The following is a 19,831-nucleotide window of genomic DNA, read 5'->3' on the forward strand; positions in this document are numbered from 1 at the left end:
GTCTGGAAGAACTGTTTTGGCAAATGGTATAGTGAGTTAGATAGGGGGCAATGGACACAAGAGAAGACAGAATAGAGTTAAAGTGGTTCAAAAAGGAGTTAAGATGAGGAAAAGAGGAGAAAGTGACTAGTGCAGGGGTGATGACAGCAGAGAACTGAGGATAAATGGTTTGGATATGGCTTGATATGGGAAGGCAGAGGGAGAGGTAGACATCTAACAGTTTGTGATCAGACATAGGAATTTTGGAGTTCCTAAATACAGAAGTGGCACATTTGTGGGTGATGGCAAGATTAAGGTAAAGCTAAGGTAGGTAGATAACAAGATTACCAAAACTGTCATTTACAAGGATCAATATGGATAGATTTTGTTTATCTTTATTTAGGATTTCCTCTGTAGGATCCCCAAACACAATTTCCCTTACCTCATTTCCATCTTCATCAATAATAGAGATATAGTTGGGATTAGTCTCATTGGGATAGGATAAGAGGACATCATAGTGAGTTAGTTCAACTGAGTCTAACCCAAATTCCTTCCACTGGAATTGGATTTGCTTCGCAAGGTCCAAGTTTTGTTCTGTTCCTGCCAGATGTGGGATCCGTGTAAAATTACTAGTTGAGAAAAATGGATAATGGTTAAAAACAATATGTAATTTTAAGTCATCCTTATTTTTTAATTCAGTAGAATACAAAGAAATGTAAAAGTACTTTGCAATACATCATTCTTTATGTATATTTCTATTTTAATTTGGTACTGGTTTAGATGAATGGTAATAGAATTCTGATGCTCACCAATATCATGGACATCAGATAGATAATAAATTGAGCATAGAACTGTCTGAGTACTGCATAGGAATTCTGGTAGAGTCAGAAAAAAACAAAAACAAACCAAAAAAAATCTTTTACTGACCTAAGCGATAAGAACAAAATAACATTTATTGACATTGCCACATGCTCATAAATGCTCACAAGTAATTTCATTGACCTTTTCTCAGACTTTAAAAAATCTTCCTACTAAAAAATTCTCCTTTATAGCCCTTAAACACTTAATTCTGTCAACTTCTTAATATTGTCTATTCCCTTGGTTTCTATAACAATGTATTGTCTGGATTCTTCTACTTTTCTGATCATTCCTCTTCCCTTTTCACTGACTCTTCTTCCATGCCATTCCCTAAAGGTTGACCTTATCCCAAAATCCTTCTTTAGCTCTCTTATCAATTATCTTTATACTCTTCACCTTTGCAATTTTATCATATCCCATGTCTTTAATTATAGCCTCTATATAAACAACTCCTAAATCTTTATCTCCATCCCCAACTTCTCTTCAAATCTATACTTCCAACTTCCCAATAACACTTCTACAATGCATCCTCAAATCAAATATGTCCATTTTTATGATATGTTGCCTTATCTTGATTATTTATGAAAATATGTACAAAACTTGTCTTCCCGTCAAAATCTGCATTTCCTCCTGACTACCCTGTTTTTCTCAGTGCTTTCATCATTTTTTCAGTCCTCCAGGTTTATGGCTTGAGAGTCATTCTTTTTTTTAATTTCTCTTTCTTTTTTTCTTTTATTTCTCTCTTTTTTATTTCTCTTTCTCCTTTAACATTGCCAATGCCAATTGATCACTAATTCCTTTATTTTAATTATATACTTAGTAACCATCGACAACAAAAAACATTTAAATAAACAAATGCAAAAAATGTGCCAAGTCATTAATTCCTTTTGAATCTATTTCTACATTATATCTGGAATATAAAGTTTCCTTTTCCTTTTGACTATCATTACCCAAATTCAAGCTCTGATAAATTCTTATTTAGTCCATTTTATTCACTTCTTAACTTCTCTCTCTCCCTGCACCAATCCATCCTAAAAACTGATCTCAGATTAAGCTTCTTACTGCTCAAAGCTAATAATTTTCCTTCACTATTCAAATAAACCTTCATGGTCCCCATCACGTACTTAATAAAACGCAAACCCATTGTCATCGACAAACCATTCACTTGTCTTCCTACTTATTATCTCTTATATCTCCTTTTCATAAACAAGAAGTTCTAGACTTTAAGTTCTAGCCAGACTGGCTTTTTTTTAAAACTATTCATCAGACTGGCTTTTTTTTAAAACTATTCATCAGACTTGCTCAATTCTGTTCCCATTTAGGTGTTGATTCATAAACATGTTCAGAAAAACATCCCATTCTTCAAGGCCTAGAAAAATGTTATTTTAACCATGAAGCCTTGTTTGATTCCCCTCTGCCAGAAGTAGTCCCCTCCCACCTTTATGAAATTGTCTAGTGCTTCTCTAATATCTACCTATGGTACCTTAATTTGTATAATAGCTATTTGATATGGAGTTTTGTTTCATATTAATTTTCTATGTATAAGGAACAAAATAAATGATATCTGACCAGATTCCTCTTTTTAATCAAGAGGAAGGAGATATAAAGGTAAAAACTACTTAAAAGGACTAATGAATCTATAAGTATATCTATCCCCTGATGCTAAAGGAATTCTTTCAACTTTCATATGAATTTTTATCTATTTATGAGAGATATATTCAGAAGGTAGCTTCTAACCCTAGAATGACAAATTTGGAAAAAAACCTCCCTTTCGAAAATAATACAGTACTGTCCTTAATTGCTCTGTCCACTCAGATCTAGCCTTCTATTCTGGACAAGGCTGGATTCTGGGAACCACCACATTTACTGCTCCATTTCAAATCATTCATTTAGATGCCTGAGACTTTGGATAGCTAGTGAAGAAGACTGGCATTAGTAGCAATGTTATCTTTTTCATGTGTATGTTTATAAGCCATCAGTATACTAAGCATTTAGTAGGGAGTAGTGTTTCTGCTTCTTGGGATCCAAAATCAGGTAAAATATTAAACCAAAGCACAGAAATAGAAAAGTATAAGATATACAGGAGAGACAATAAAATAATACAATTTTGATAAAGCTTAAAGTAGATGAAGGATAAGAGCTTGAGATTAAATACGTGGTCATGTTAAATTGTGGAAGGCTTGAATGATGGGATAAGGAATCTGCACTTTCATTGATCTGCAAATAGAGTATCATAGAAAGGTTTTGACCAGATAAGTGATTATTAGATCCATATATAAGGAAGAAAATGGGACAGTGGTATAAGGGATGAATTAGAGTAGGGAGAAAGGAAGAGGAGAGGTGGAAAGACCAGTTAGGAAGCTATTATAAATGATAAATGGAAATGAATGCATCTATTCAGGTGATAGTAGTGGAGCTAGGGAATAGGTGACAGATACAATACAATACAGAAAAATCAGATGGACTTAGTAATTGCCTACATGTGAGAGGGGAAATAGAGGGAGGAATCAAATATGACTCTGAGTTTCCAAACACAAAACATTAGGTGGTTGCTTGGTGATGCCAATGATGGCATCAGAGTAGAGAAAGCATTTTGTTAATATATATGGAAGAAGTCAGTGAGATATTCTAGTCCAGTGGATATTTTTTTTAAAACCCTTACCTTTCATCTAAAATCAGTCCTGTGCCCAAGGTCACACAGCTAGGAAGGATCTGAGGCCAGATATGAATCTAGGATCTCCTATCTTCAGGCCTGGCTGTCTATTCACTGAATCACTTGGTTGGTCTTAAGTGGATGATTTTCTAAAAAAAAGTCTAGAACTCTGATTTCATTGGTTTAAGGAACTATTAAATGGGAAAGTTATTGTCAATGCAGACTGGCAACAATTCTGCAATTTTCAATCCTAGAGTGTTGCTTGGGCCAGTGAGAAGTTAAATTAATTACCCAGGGTCATGGAGCCAGAATTTGAGAGTTTTTAACTTTTGCTTTTAACTCTGAGGCCAGCTCTCTATTCACTATGCCATACTGCCTCTCAAAGTAAATCATCATAGTCCTTTAATAGCTCCCTATAAACTGTTAACAGTGTTACTAGCAGCATCAGTGATATAATACTCTCTGTCTTACTCTGGAACTTGAATTTTTTTTAGCTGTTACTCATATTTTAATTGGAAGACCTAGCTTATGTACTCTTCCCCCTTCTTTTGAAAATAGTGTTACAGAACCCATATACTACAACCTAATTTTTTGGCCATATAAGAAAAAAAATAAATGAAGGACCCCTTCTCTCAATAATTTTCAGCCATGAAATGGCAAGAACTGTGGGAAAGCATTGAACTAAAAGTTCGAATATAGATAACACTGTCCCTCAAATGGGAAAATAATCAGTAGAGCAGTATTCCATAACATTTACAACTAAGGGGCAATCTCAGTAAAGGAACTGTAGTTCATACATGTTTCTTCTACTTTTAGCATGTGTGGGATTACATTTATAGATGTATGTTAATATCAATAAATAATAACAAGACATTGTTGTGGAGCAATTGCTCTAGATTCATTCTTCCAATGCAAAGACTATCTCTTCAATCATGGTTCTAGGATTTCCTCTAAGGAGTTCAAGGAATCTTTCTTTAGTGCTATCAGCTCAAACTCCTATTCTAGTGTATCCTCCCTACAGCTGAACATAATAGCACCCTAGTTCCATTTAACCAATTAAAATCATTAATTTCAAAGAAATATTTACTTCAAAGATACAGCTAGAAAAGTACCAACAGTGACTTGATGTTGGAGGAACATGGTTTCCAATACTGCCTTGCTCCTTGAGGAGAATGGGCTCAGTTACTACAGTTTCTACAAGGCATTCATACCACTAAGTTCACACCCCCAAAGCAGCATCACTGACAGATAAGTCATTTACTAATTAGTGCCTTTTAAATGCATCCCAATTCTGGCTCCATAAGGCTGAGGGATTACTCTTCATCACATGGCTAGATGTAGATGAGAGTCAGTTACAGAATGTCTGGGCATTTACTACCCCATTCACCACTGAGACTATTTCAAACTTTTCCATACCTCCTTAAGCCTCTGATGGTACCCCTCTCTCTACCTATCTGCCAAAAAATTCATTTAATATATCACTGGAAAGAACTGAAGTCATTTGAAAAGGGCTTTATCTTCTTCCTGTTTCCTCAAATCACCTCCTGCAGATGTCTTCTGCCATAATCTTATTCACCTCTGTCTTATGTAAAGGGGTAGTCCTTCTTTCTACCAAGGCAAACCTCTATATATGCAAAAGTAATGATATTCCATCCTGTCCTTCAGAATTTTTCAATATTTAGTATTTCTACATTGTGTAAAGGCAGGTTAGGGTAAGTGAGGCAGCATAGAGACTGTCATGACCCATGACAGTTTTGTCAGCAAGGTGAAGGATGTTCTATTTTAATACATGATATTCTGAGGGGAATATTAAATTAAAGTCAGAAGACCTATATTGAATTCCAACTCTGATGCTTACTAAGAGTGCTGTCTTTGTCCAATAGCTTAAAAATATTCCAGAACTTAGTTTCATCATCTGTCAAATGGAGATTACAATCCTTTTATTAGCTATTTCACAGGGATCAAATGAGATAATTGCTGTGAAAACATTCAGTTATTCTTGGCATCTTGGTCCAGCAAAACAAAGGTATTAACAAAATTCCTCAATTTAGTTCTCTAGGCTATACCAACAAATCCAATCAACTCTTCATTCAACAGAATGCTACAAAGTCCAAAAGAGCTTCAATTTATACTTTCCCCTCTCAAATTAGAGAGAGCAGCAAAGAAAAACCTGGCACCTCTAAGCAGTTTGACTTCTCTCAAAATATAGATGGTAATAAAGAGCAATACCTGAAATTCAATGATCTTTCAATGAGCTTCATCCTTCCTCCACTCTATTAACAAGGAGTCAACTGAAGAAAGCAATTCTAGCCCTGTGTCTGAAGTATATCTAACAGTTGAGTTTCTGGCTCTATTTTTCCATTGTATATGTGATTATATCTAGATTCTTCTCTGTGTCCCACTTCTCCCCATCTAGACATCTATTCCTAAAAATATATTTTTTTAAATAGAAAGAGAAAAAGCAAACCAATAAACTCATCAACAAAATCGGATATTGTATAAAATAGGACATATCTGTTAATCTCAGCCTCTGAAAGAAGTAAAAGGAGGTTTCTTCCTGTATTTATTCTTTTAAGCCAAGCTTATTCTTCATAATTTTATAATATTATCTTTTAATTGTTTGGTTGCTGATTTTCTTTTCATTTACATAATTGTAGCCCTATATATTGTTTTTCTGACTCTTTTACTTTGTAAAGTGCTTTTAAACCTTAAAACATGATATAAATACTAGCTATTGTTTTTATTATTCATTTTAAATGTTTATTTACCATATTTAATAATTTATTTTTAATTTTACAATTGTTATTGTAAATGAGTTATAAATGGATTACCTATTCAGTGTCAAGAATCTTTCAGATTAGATCCCCTGACTATGATTTTAAGTGATTTTAAGCATTTTGCTATACCACTAAAAACCCTTTTAATTTACTAGACTCTAAAATGATGAGGTGTTAATCTTTCAAAATACCAAAGATATCAGAGATTTCAAACCAGAAAGTAATTTAGAGGGAAACTAGAGGAGGAATCCCAGAAGTTCAGAAAAGGTAAACAATTTGCCTGAAGTCAAAAACATAGTAAATGAAAGAACAGAGATTCAAACCTGGCTCCTCCAATTCCAAATCCAGTCTTCTTTCTACCTATTCACTCTGAACAAGTCTTTAATTTTAGTGGTTAACTATCTCTGTCTCTCCACATATTTCCTCTCTCCCATGCTTACTGCAAATTGTTAGGACACTATTAAACTTTGCTCTGTAGAATTCTCAATCAGAAGCTCAGAAAGATTAAAATTATGAAGTAAAGCTAATAGTATTTTCCTTGTGAGGTGAAACACAAAACCACTGCAAGATAATTCACCATGTATGCAGGTATTTAAATATCATCTCTTCCTAATTCTAGATAAGGACATTTCTATAAAGAACAGCTATTTCAACCAATAATATGATGAATGTTAATTTTCAAAAATATGCTTACTATAAAAATGTTTTGATGTTGTCAGCTTTTAGTTCATCCAGAAATACTTTCTTCATGTTTTTCTGGGGAATCAGGACACTAATTTCATTAGCAGGTTTTGCAATCCATCCTGTAAAACATGCCCAAATTTAAGTTAGTTGTTGAGACATATGTATATCCTTCCTCACATTATAAAAGTTATCTAATAATTTCATGAAGTTTTAAAAAGATTCATCATTGTCAAGGTTTTGGAAGAACAATCTTTATTATATTATATTGTCCACATAAGCAATAATTGTTAATCATTACCAGAAAATCACAAAATCTGATTAGAAAAGACCTCAGTTCCAGCCTGTACTGGAAAAAAGACCCCTCCCTACACCATACTTGACAACTGGCCATTCAATTTTTGCTTGAAGACCTTTGGTGAGACAGAACCCACTATCTCAAGAAAACCCATTACACTTCTTTATAGCTCTAAGTATGAGTAAGCTTCTCACCATATCAAGCCTAAATCTGCTTTAATGAAATGTTTACCTATTGTTCCTGGTTTTCTACTCCAGAGCCAATTAGGACAAACCAATTCCTTTTTTCTTTCACCTTCGTCTTTCTGAAGCTTGAAGATAGTTACCTCTAAGACGTCATTTCTACACCCAAAATATCCTATTTCTAAAAAATATTGTTTCTATAGCATTATCTTTAGGTTCTCTCCATTCTGTTTGCCTTTCTCTCAATTAATAGCATTTTTTCACTTAGGATAGTGAACTTCTAGGCCCATTTCTCTCTTAATAGAGCTTAATGTCCCATTTTTCTTGTTTGCTAAGATATACCCAAACTGACATATTGAGGCTAATTTAGCAAAACTCCAACAAATATATCATCTATTGAAGGTCCCCTGATTTGTATTTATGAAATTATTTTTTTGAACCCAGATGGGAGATTTCATTTTAGTTCATTCTTTTTATTAAGTTCTTTCCAAGGTAAGAAACTGTTGAGATATTTAAAAACTTTAACTATCATCCAACATATCAGATCACTACTAATTTTGTGTCACCAGCAAATTCTATAAGCATACCATTTATGCCTTTATCCAAGCAACTGATAAAAATTTTAAATATCCTAGGATTAAGAAAAGGTCTTTAGGGACCAGAAATAAGGTAGAAACCTTCTTCTAAGCTGACATCCTTCATAATCATTGAGTTATTTGTAAATACTTTTTTTCTGGGTCCTGCCAAAAAGGTCTGAGTCTAGATTATCTGAATTTCCAAATAATCTTTTGATCAAGAGAGCCCTTCTATAGTTGAGCTTCTCTTTTTAGATTTCTTTTTTCTTTTTTTCTCAAAAAAATTCAAAACCTTTTAATTTGCAGATTTTAAAATGTGCATTCTAATAATTAAAATTATTTGAACAACAAACAGCACTGTGATTAACTGCATATACAGATTGCCAGAACTTTGGTATGGTTTTGCATTTTACTTTGCTGACTAGTTTGACAGGTTCTTTTTACCCCAACAAACAAGCTCTTTTGAAGCACCAGAACCAAAACTATCCAGAAAGGAAGATAGGGACCTAGCACAGCAGGGCCTTCATTCTTTGTCAGTCTTTTGGCTTGGTTTTCCTTTGATTTTGAAAGGGACAGCACAGTCATTTAAATTTGATCTAACCTCTTTGCATCTTACAAAGTGAAACACCTAAAAGGAAAGGCAAAAATAAAAAGGCGAAATTTGTGGAATGTGATTTCTCATGTTCAACTGCTTCTTTTGAAGACAAAGAGTTTGTCTCTTTTTCTGTTTCTGTCTTCAATTTATACTTAGGGGATTTCTGAATTTCAGTAATAACTGGTCTGTCAGACTAAAATGCTTCAATACACAAGTCTCCAAGGTGGCAGTGCTGAATTGTTTCTCTGGTCAAAATTTTCAGAAATTCTTATTAAATCATCCTTTGGTGTTGAAAAGTGATATTAAACTAAAATTTAGGAACTTCCTTTATTATCCAATTGTCATATCACATTATTTAGTAACTCATAAAATATCCTTGATGTAACTTTATTCATCTACTACTGCAATTATTTTAAAGGACACTTGTTTTTTAAAGATATTTTTAAACAGAGTCCATATTTTTGATAGGCAATAACTGATTTAAAATTATAATGAACTTGCCATACATACATAACAGGCTGTTTTAGTGTAGTCCACTTTATAAATACTGAAATAGTTGTCTTAAAGGAGTCCACTTTATGACAGAAATGATGCTGCAAACAAATATTGCAAAAACATAAAATATAGTTGTTTGAAAGGCTTTAGAGAGAATGACAGAAGTGTATGAACAGCATTGTCTCACAAGCTAGAGAAAAGATGTGAAAGAAAAAACTAGCCTATGAAGATTTTCACATAAGGCCCAATCAAGTTTTTAGATCATCCCAACAGCATTTACTGATGAGATTGGAGAACAAGCTCATTTAAAATTCAACAGATCTCCTGGTGCTTTGGGCACCTTTGGGCAATCTATTAGTGAAAATGAAATCCTCAGTCAGCAGGTTTGAAATCCACTGATTTGGTATTTCTTGTATCACTAAATCAGAGCTGGAAGAAATGTCAGAGAACATATAGTGCTTCTTGTATTGAACATCTGTCAATCTCAGTCTTTTCCGGTTTACCCAGGTTCTCTCTTTTCCAAATGAAGTCCCTATTGTCTTTCAAAGGATTTTTTATATGTAAGAAATTAGAGTAATGAACATTGAAATTAATAGTAAAAGATAAGTATATTACATTGTGGCTTATATTGGAATACTTGCAAGTATTTTTTTTACCAATTTTTTTCATTATTGATCTGGATAAGCATATTTATTATTAATCAAAATTCAGATGACATAAAGTAACAGAAATTTTTGGTGGTCTGATATGAACCCAGCATAGGGAGAATTTCCTAATAATAAACTTTATTATTCAGTTTTACAGAGGAGAAAATAAAAGCATAGAAGGGATAAGTATTTGCTTAAAGTTATATAGCTAGAAAAAGCCAAGATCTTTGTTTTTCTTCCATGCCCTATTTATGGGTATATTTATTATATGTGTATTGAATATATTCTATTTATTTTTTCTTATGGTAAAATTAAAGAAAAACAATTAGGCTTAAGCCAACACCTCATATCACATATCACAATAAACTACAAATGAAAAAGAGAGGAATTTAGTAATATACCATTTACTAAGTCCATAAATGAATGGTAACAGTCTGATGATTCTTGTAATCTATTCTAGTGTTTAAGAGTATGTGACAAATAGTAGGCAATTAATACATGTTTATTGACTGATTGACTATTGGGAGTGGAGTGGAAAAGCTACAGGATAATAGGATATCCACAGATGAGGAGAAGGGTTAGGACTGAAGGACCACACTTTGGGGTAGTACAGCCCCAGACTGTGGGAAAGGGTACCATTGAAATGAATCTACATGTGGAAGGAGGTATGTCTTTTCAGTGGGTGACTGGAAATTTCTGGTTGGTTTAGTTTGAGAAAAGTTTGCTAAGAGAAAGGAAGCCTTTTCTTGAGAGAATGTTGTGCATTTATGTGTAGCATCCCATGTTATAGTGAAGGGTTATGTGAATTCCTAGGGGATCTCAGAGTAATGAATAAGACAAAGGGCCAGAGAAAAGATGGCATTATTCTTGGGAAGGAGACTGGTCATGGTTAGGAAAGAACACATTGTCTATTCCTACTTTCTAAATCCAAAATTCTTTGGCTAATCAGCGTCATAATTGTATGTTTTGTTACTAAATCAGGAGCTTACTAATTATTTGTCCTACAGGCAAGTTGTAGAGAAGGGAAGAGTTTCCTCTACCAGGAGTTCTATATACCAAGGAAATTATAGGTCCAAGTCTGTTATCTCTTTTATCTCAGGATGGAGAAATTTGCTTGAGGACACTGACAAGCAGAATTTAATGAGGAAGGAGTTGGAGAGATGTGTCTAACAAACTGATTAAGAGGGCTAAAAACAAGAACAGAAAGATAAATTGTAGATTCTTTATCCTACCAAAATAAAATACATTTGAACCACCTTGTGATGTTTGAGAAACTTGTTTGTAAAAAGGTTCTTACATTTCAAAAGAAATTTATGTAATAATAGCTTAGCCCAATGAACAAGACTCCCATTTATTGCCAGGCTATAAGCTCCCTTTAGAACATACTTGACAGAAAGTAAAAGTCTAGTTCTGTTTTTATAGTCAGCTGGAAAACAAGTAGAATTAGGTACCTGGTACTGAAGTCTCCCTTAAATACTGGAACTGAACACATTCAAAATGAAAAGGCTCGCTCTTATGCTGAATATCAGAAAAAAAAATTTCATTCCCTTTTGTTGCTGATTTGACAACTGGACTTAGGCAATTGCCATGACATCAGCTTCCTTCTGAGTAATATAACAAACAATGATACAACTCATAGAATTATCTTAAGGATTATAATATTTATAAAGCTAAATATGATTATGATACCCCCCCAAAACCAGAAAAATGTACTGGTTTTTCTTTTAAGTCAGGCATAATCTGAAGGAAAAAAGGAAACCTTCAAAGTTCAGAAGAGGGACCTAAAACAGTGAAAAAAATAGGTTAATAATGACCATTTTTAATTGTTGATCAGTTATTTCAGTCATGACCAAATCTTTATGACTCCATTTGGGGCTTTCTTGGTAAAAATATTAGAGTAATTTGCCATTTATTTCCAAAGCTCATTTTATAGATGAGGAAACTGAGGAAAACAGGGCTAAGTGACTTTCCCAGAGTCACACAGGTTTTGAGTATCTGAAACTAGATTTGAACTCAGTAAGAAGGTCCTCAGGATTCTAAGTCCATCCACTGTGCCACCCAACTGCCCTTCAATGAACATCAACAATTTACAGATGAAGAAAAAGACTCAAGAGATGTTGAGTGACTTGCCAAACACTGCAACAGTAAGTGACCAAGTGTGGCCTGGCATCCAGGTTTTTGGGCTCCAAAGTCAATATTGTACAAAGCAAGTAAAATGGCACCATAAGAAGTGACAAAATGCCTAATATTTCTCAAACAGATTTTCTCAGGGTTGTTCATGAGACATAAATGTTTACTCATTAAATCTAAGCTTGAACACATTCAAATTGAAAAGTTGTTCCTTAAAAAAAAAAAAGACAAATGGGCTATTACTAAAGATACCTTCAGAAATTTACACTGGGAGGATTTTGCTCCTCTTCCCTTTTGCTTGTTTTTACTAGTTTTATCTTTTAAAATTTATTTTATCTAAAAAAACTTGTTTTATTTAAATATACCTATTTAGCTATTTGAAAGGGGCAGTTGCCAGGCCTGGAGTCTGTCAGATTCATCTTCCTGAGTTCAAACCTGTAATCTCAAACACTAGCTATGTGACCCCAGGCAAGTCACAACCTTACTTGCCATAGTTTTTTCATTTGTCAAATGAGCTGGAGAAGGAAATGGCAAATCACTCCATTATCTTCGCTAAGAAAACATCAAATAGGGTCACAAAGAGTCAGACATAACTGAAATGACTCAACAAAAAGATATTAGAAAAGGAAGGCTAGGAAGAAGCAGGTTTTGAATACTTAGTCCCCAGAGAGGTACATCATCTGATCAATACAACAGTTCTCCAGTAAGCATTCTGAACTTATTTCAAAGCTTGTATTAATTGGCTTTAGAACTAATATTTAAAATTTGAGGGAACAAAGATATTTTAAGGGTGAAGTTGAAAAAAGAGGTCCTAAGACAAAATCTCTGTGTTTCAGGCAAAGTTTTGGGTAGAAATTGGGCAAGATGTCAACCACAACCCTTTTAAATGAAATTTGAAAATAGTTCAGCTACTGGTGGAAATATTTCTGGTAGTGATGATGGTCAATAGTCAGCTGGGTGAGGAGCAGAGATATTTTAATTGTCATTTATCAAAAGGGCCCAGTACCTACACAGGTATAGGCAGATTCTGCACCCATTATAACTCACTCATTCTAGACATTTTTTAATACATTATTTCATTACAAGACAACGATAAATGGTAGCTGGCAAATAGAAAGTATATATCAAATATTAAGTGAATAAATGAAATAAAATAGCATGCATGCCTTTTAGGAAAGAGGAAATTGATACACACAGAGAAAAGGCTAAGGGACTTATAAATGGTAAAACAGTTAATCTTAAGTAAGAACTGAAACTTGATTTTTTTTTCTGACTTAAGTCTGTTGCCCTTTTCATCACACATTTTAGGAATCTCTATTATTATATCCACTAAGTCACATGAAGACAGAATAATTCCTCTCTCAATGAAATTAAAGGTAAGCTTCATAATATGCTTTTCATGACTTCAAATATACAATTGACATCATGGTTTACCTTCTCAATAGACAGAGGAAGAACTGGATGGAAGGAGAGAATTTGGAACTCAAATTTTTTAAAAGTGTAAAAATAAAGTATAATTTCATTTAAAATGTTTTTAGTATTTTTTAAAAGGTAAACTCTTTGAGGGCAGGAACTATTTTTTGCCTTTTATTTGGATCTCCAGAATTTAGCATTGTGTTTACCATTTAGTAGATGCTTAATTAATGTGTATGGAATAATAAAGATAGGAAAGATAAAATAAAACTATCCTTTTATTAGCTAATAAAATGATGGTTTACTTAGGAAACTAAGTGCCAGGTACCTAGTTAAGGCTACAAAATAAACTGACAGAATTAAAATTTTTACATCATTTAAAAAAACATAATAAAGAAAAGTCCTTGTCAAAATAAAAATTGCATAAAAATTTGAGAATTAATCTATCAAAGTATATACAGTATGAGTATAGAACACAAAATGCTCTTTAAAGAAACAAAGAGAAACTTAAATAAGCTGGAGAAATGTGTAGTGCTCATGGCTATGCCCTAATAATATGATAAAAATGATACATTACCAAGTTAATTTAAAGATTTAATGCTATTCCAATCAAATTACCAAAAGGATATTTTACTGTGCTAGATAAAATAATAGCAAAATTAATTTGCAAAACAGAAGTTCTAAGATATCAAGAGTCATAATGGGAAAAAATAATAATGAATTAGAAATAGAACTTTTAGATCTCAAACTATGTGTAAAAGTAATAATCATCAAAACAACTTGGTAATGGTTAAAAGTAAAGTAGACAAATGGAAAAGACTAGATGAGAAAAAAAAGTAAACTCAGTAACTAATGTTTAGTAAATCTCCAAACTACTTATTTGATGAAACCTCTCCCTATTTATTAAAACTTCCTAGGAAAATTAGAAGGTAGCCTGCCCCAAATTAGGCTTAGACCAACATCTTATCCCATATCCCACAATAAATTAAAAATGAATGTATGACTTGAATATTAAAGCCTATACCATTAAAAAGTAAAAAGAAATATATGATATATCTTTTGCAGCCATGCATAGGGTATCAATTCTTTAACAAACAAGGGATAGATATAATTACAAAAGAAAAAATATAAAATTTCAATTTCATAAAATGGAAAAGCTTATGCACAAACAAAATGAATACATTTAGGATAAAAGCTAAGTGGTCCACTGAGAAAAAAATCTTTATATTAAATACTTTTATTTATAGGGCTTTATTTCATATATTTGTGTGTATAGATAGATATATTTACACACATTTCTATATCCCATATTCATATCATATGCACACATAATTAACAGCACTTTAAAAATCTAAAAGACTAACCCAAAAGAGAAATGGTCAAAGGACATAAACTGTTCTCAAAGGAATCACAAAACTATTAACAACTGTATGAAAGAATGTTTCAAGTCTCAAATAATAAGAGAAATAAAAATCAAAACAATTCTGAGATTTCATTCACACCCAATGATAGTCAGTTTTGGAGGGATTATGGACACTAATGCATTGGTTTTGGAGATGAGAATTTTTACATCCACTCTGGAAAGCAATTTGGAATCATGCAAAGAAAGTGACTAAAATGTCTATAACCTTTTAAGCAGAATATAATGTTTTATGCAAATGTTCTAAAAAAGTTATTCACAAAAGGCTCCAATATATACTAAAATACACAAAAATATTTAGAGCAGTACTATCAGTAGTAGTAAAGAACCAGAAACAAAGTAGATGGTAATTAATTGGGAAATAGCTACACAAATTATAATATAGTAATATGTAATGGAAAAATATTGTAGCATAAGAAACAATACACATAATAATACAAAGAATACAAATATGACAATACCAAGATAATACAAATACAATAAATATGATAATACAATACATGGAGGGAGGAAACAAACATTTATAAAGCACTTACTATGTTCCAGGCACTATGCTAAGTATGCAAAAAATATATCATTTGATCCTCACAACCCTGGGAGGCAGGTGCTATTCTTGGGCATATTTTACAATTGAGGAAACCCAGGAAAACATAATTTAAATGACCTGTTCAGGGTTACACAGCTACTGAAGTCTCTATATACTAAAGACCTTAGGGCAGAGGAACAGAAGAGTAAGGTGACAAAGAAGGGAAGAATGGAAGGAATCCTGGAGTGTGAAAGGAATGGACAGAGAAGTGGATGACCCTTCCTGGAACCCTTTCTTTCTCGATATACCCTCTCTTGGTCATCTCATCTCTTCTCTTGGGTTTAATTATTTTCTCTAGGTGAAAAATTCCCAGATCTATACACCTAGCACCAGTCTCTCTCATGTTCTCCAATCTCACATTGTCAACTGTTGGACAGCTCCTACTCAAGTCCTGTGGGAAGCTCAGACTTAGCATATCCAAAATAAAATTTACTATCTTCTCTTCCCAGAGAGAGGAAGCGTGCTGGGTAGGCAAAGTAGGAGGTAGGAACTGTGCTTGTGGTTTCATTAATAAAAAAGAATTTCTAAACATAGGAATGCCTTTATTTGGTTAAGGGCACTTAGAGCCAGTAAGAATTAGAGGCTGGACTTGATATTGAGTTTTTCTATTGATATCTGAAGGCAGTTATCTATCTACTAGGTCACTATGCCTCTCAGGCAAAGTAGAATTAATGTCTTTTTTCAGTCATCATGTCCAAAGTTTCCATTGGACTGTTGGTTAAACAGAATAATGGAATGTTGACTATCACAACATTGTGTTTACTAGACATCTCCCTTGGGTTAAGTTTGGGGCAAGAATTTGTATAAGTCTCATCCCTGGATGGTTAATTAATTCTTCTGATGTCAATGGAGTGAGTGTACTCAGAGTAACTTCTATGAAGTTATTATTTTTGGAGTAAATCCAAATCAAAGGCAGTTGATTATCTAGCATGAGGTTAAAATAGTAATTTATTATAATTAAATTATACTTTGATATTGCTGAAAGAATTAGAAAGCCATTTCTTCACAATTCTAGGCAGTAAGAAGTACCAGTATTATCATCCACATTTTTCAAATGAGGTTCAAAAAAAGTTAAATTAATATATTAACCCATCAGCACAGATTAATCTGATTAATCAGATTAGCCATTTCCAAATGATTGAGTCCTTGAAGGGATAGACTAAAAGGCAGATAGGCTCTGGTAGGGGGTTGGAAGTGTGCTGAACTTGGGTTGTAAAATTCCCAAGAATAGAGAAATCTTTTGGGGATACCCATATGGTATAGAGTATTGGATGCCAAAGTGGGGAAAGAAACAAAGAAGAACCAAAAAGAAAGGTGGAAGAGGGGGAGGAATGAAGAGACAGAAGTTCAATAGAAGACAATTTTGCCATTGGATCATTTATTCTGTAAAAGTAATTATTTTTCTTCATAATTTCATTCTCTAGTTTCCCAAAACATTTAATGATCTTTATAATACATTTATTTTTAATTTTAATTAAAATATAATAAAATAAACTACATATTAGCTCATCATTAGATTAGCTAAGGAATTTTCATTGCTTTATTGAAACTTTTAATAAGTATTATTCTCCCCAAAGAAAGAATTTTGAATTCTGTATACAAATGCTATGAAATATGGCTAAGATTGTACAACTACTCTGCTGTTCAAAATTCTATTCAATGTGCAATTAGCACAGTGCTTACTGGATGTAGTAGGTACTTAATCAATCCTTATTGACTGTGATTGATTTCTAAGAGATATGAGCAGCCTCTCATTTTCTAAATGTATATTTATTCCAAACCAGTTTAACTAAACTTGCTTTCTAAGGATGATCTGAAATCATTTGGGGAAGCTATCTCATATTGTAGCAAGAATTTGCATTTATTATCCTGGGTGGAGTTTGTATTTAAAACCTCATCAACAATTGGGGAACAGAAAATAACTACAGACCTGACTGCTGTAGTATATAGCAGGTAAAGAGCTGAAGGAATGGTGTTCATGCTTCAAACTTAAGCCTATTTTTCTCTAACACAAGACTGGTTCACTTTAAATTAAAATCAATTCAATGCATTTCCATTCACCAACCATTAATTAGGTATATGCCATGTGCACTGTATTAATTGGTATCCAGACCATCACATTGGCCTACCCTTGATTTAAGAGGTATGTGAGGGAACTGAACTAGATAATACTAATGATAATGTGACATTTATATGGAACTTTTTGCAATACTATCTTACATAAACCTGCCACAGTCCTATGGAGTGAGTATTACAGGTGGAATTAATTCCATTTTACAGTTTTAAGAAACCAAAGGTTTAGAAAGGACAAGTGATTTGAACATGAACACAAAGCTAGTAACTAAAGGTGGTGGAATTTGAACTTAGATTTTTCTGTGACTCAAAGTCCACCACTATTTTTTGATCAGCAAAGATCCTTTCAGAGTTAAGAGTCTATGGCTCTGAAAGTCTGTGATTTTGAATCAGTCTGAAAGATATGCTAGGAAAAAAAGAGGTACTTTGAAATGCATTCAGTACCTTCGATAAAAAAAGGATTGGGGCACTAAAGGCCCCTAAAGATCAGGAAAAATTCCTGCAGCTTCCTTATGGTTTCCTTCACTCCCAGAGGAAAATTGGTTGAAAGTTATTTGATAGGCATCTTCTGAAAGGATTTGAAAGAGTATTTCTAGGAAATAGCTAAACATAAGCAAGCCGTCAATCACACACTTTCCCAGCCCCGGAATATTGCTGCTTAATATGTATATCACTGAATGCAAAAAGGACAACCTCAGAATGTATCTGCACTAGGTATTCCTGAAAAGCAGGCTGGGCCTCTCGTTCCCAGGTGCTAAAACCAAAGGAGAACCCAGTAGATTGCAAGGGTGAGAAGCATCATGGACTCAGATGGGGCCAGGGCCCAGGGAGGGGAATGGCATGTCCCAAATCACACAGGTGGCATCGGAGCCAAGATTAGAATTGAGGTATTCTAAGTCTCTCCCACTGCACGACCCCGCTTCCCTTGAGAAGCGCTATACAATCATGTGTAATTACTAATCTTTTGACACTAGTAGCACGGGAGAGTTTAAGGATGTATGAATTCACTTTGGGTTTACAACTGACCCAGTGCACGGCACAGGCTGATTCCCCCTTCCACATCCCTAGCCCGAGCCTTCTCTCCTACCCGCTTCCCAGGGATTGAGAAGAGGGAGAGCTAACCAGGCAGTCCCGGAGGATAATGGGGGGGGGGAGGGGGGGAGATGGGAACTGGACCTGCAGCCCAGCCCTGGGGGCGTGCTGCCTGCGGGAGCCTACCGAAAAGAAAGCCGAGCAGGAAGAGGGTGGCTGCCACCCCCAAGGTCCCCGCACACAGGCGGTGAGGTTTCCTGCGCAATGCCACCTCCACAGAATTCTGGAGCGGGGTCCACATCGTTCTCCTTCTCCTTCTCCTCCTTCTTCTTCTCCTCCAGTCTTCCTCCAGGTTCTCCGGGGGGTGGGGCAGCCGCAGCCGCTGCTGTTGCCTAAGGCCAGCCCGCGACTTTCTCCCGCTCTTTCGCACTCTGATCCTTCACTGGCCTACCCTGCCCCCAGCTTCTTGGTGGGGCCAAATTCCTCCGAGAAGCGCCTGGGTTCCTAAACCAGCTGGGCTGCGCGCGCCACTCCTTTTGCTACCCGAGGTCAGTCTGGGCGGAGTTTGAGTGCTTAAAAAAAAAAAAAGACAACCTTTCAGGGTCTTTCCATCCTTTAGCCCATCTCTGACAGACTAGAATACTAGAGGTAACCCGCCTCTGAAAAAGGCGGAGTGATCCGACTGTTGCTTCTTAAGGAGGAATGCAAGCATTCTAACAAGTGGTAATATAACAAAAGCTACCAATTCGTGAAACTGACTGGTACTCGCTTTAATATATGTATGTATGTATGTGAATGTATATATTTATATCTATTCCGCTTGATTTCTTCTCTTGATAAAGGTGGGAGCACTAGCTCTTGTCTTTCTTGTTCTTCACCAGGCAACCCTAGCTCTCCCATTTCTAGACCTTTGTACTGGTCATCCCCAGTGCCTGGAATGACATCCCACAGCTGCATCTTTTAGAATACCTAGTTTTCTTCAAAAATCATGTCAAACGTCAACTTTTTTTTTTAATCCTTACTTTTCGCCTTGGAATCAATACTGTTTATTGGCTCCAAGGCATTAAGAGTGGTAAGGGCTAGGCAATGGGGGCCAAGTGACTTGCCCAGGATCACACACCTGGGAAGTATCTGAAGCTAGAATTGAACTCAGGATCTCCCATCTCTAGGCCTGGCTTTCAATCCACTGAGCTACCCAGCTGCCCCCTCAAACGTTAACTTTTACTTGAAAATTTTCCTTACTTCTCTAGCTTCTAAGGGACCCTCTCCCTAAATTACCTTGAATTTATTTTATATATGCTTGGGTATACAGTGTCTTTCCCCTTGTCGAAGTTAGCTCCTTGAGAGCAGGGAATGTTTCATTTTGTTTTTTGTTTCTACAGAGTCTAACACATAGTAGTGTGGGTGCTTAATAAATGTTGACTGATTGATTTTTGT

At 34.7% G+C, this 19,831-nt stretch overlaps 1 protein-coding gene across 1 annotated transcript in view; it reads right to left on the reverse strand.

The window, feature by feature from the left end:
- LOC100009990 (Putative N-acetylated-alpha-linked acidic dipeptidase) overlaps window positions 1–19,069 on the reverse strand; it is an 80,208-nt gene extending 61,139 nt beyond the window's left edge. Inside the window, exons 1-3 of the mRNA XM_007490937.3 lie at window positions 18,581–19,069; window positions 6,962–7,070; window positions 422–608 (exon numbers count right to left, since the gene is read on the reverse strand). Of these exons, the coding sequence (XP_007490999.1) occupies window positions 422–608; window positions 6,962–7,070; window positions 18,581–18,695 (411 nt within the window). The 5' untranslated portion in view covers window positions 18,696–19,069. The remainder of the gene's footprint in view (window positions 1–421; window positions 609–6,961; window positions 7,071–18,580) is intronic.
- Window positions 19,070–19,831: the final 762 nt, after the last annotated feature.

The sequence above is a fragment of the Monodelphis domestica genome, chromosome 4, assembly GCF_027887165.1.
Source record: "Monodelphis domestica isolate mMonDom1 chromosome 4, mMonDom1.pri, whole genome shotgun sequence".
Lineage (NCBI taxonomy): Eukaryota > Metazoa > Chordata > Mammalia > Didelphimorphia > Didelphidae > Monodelphis > Monodelphis domestica.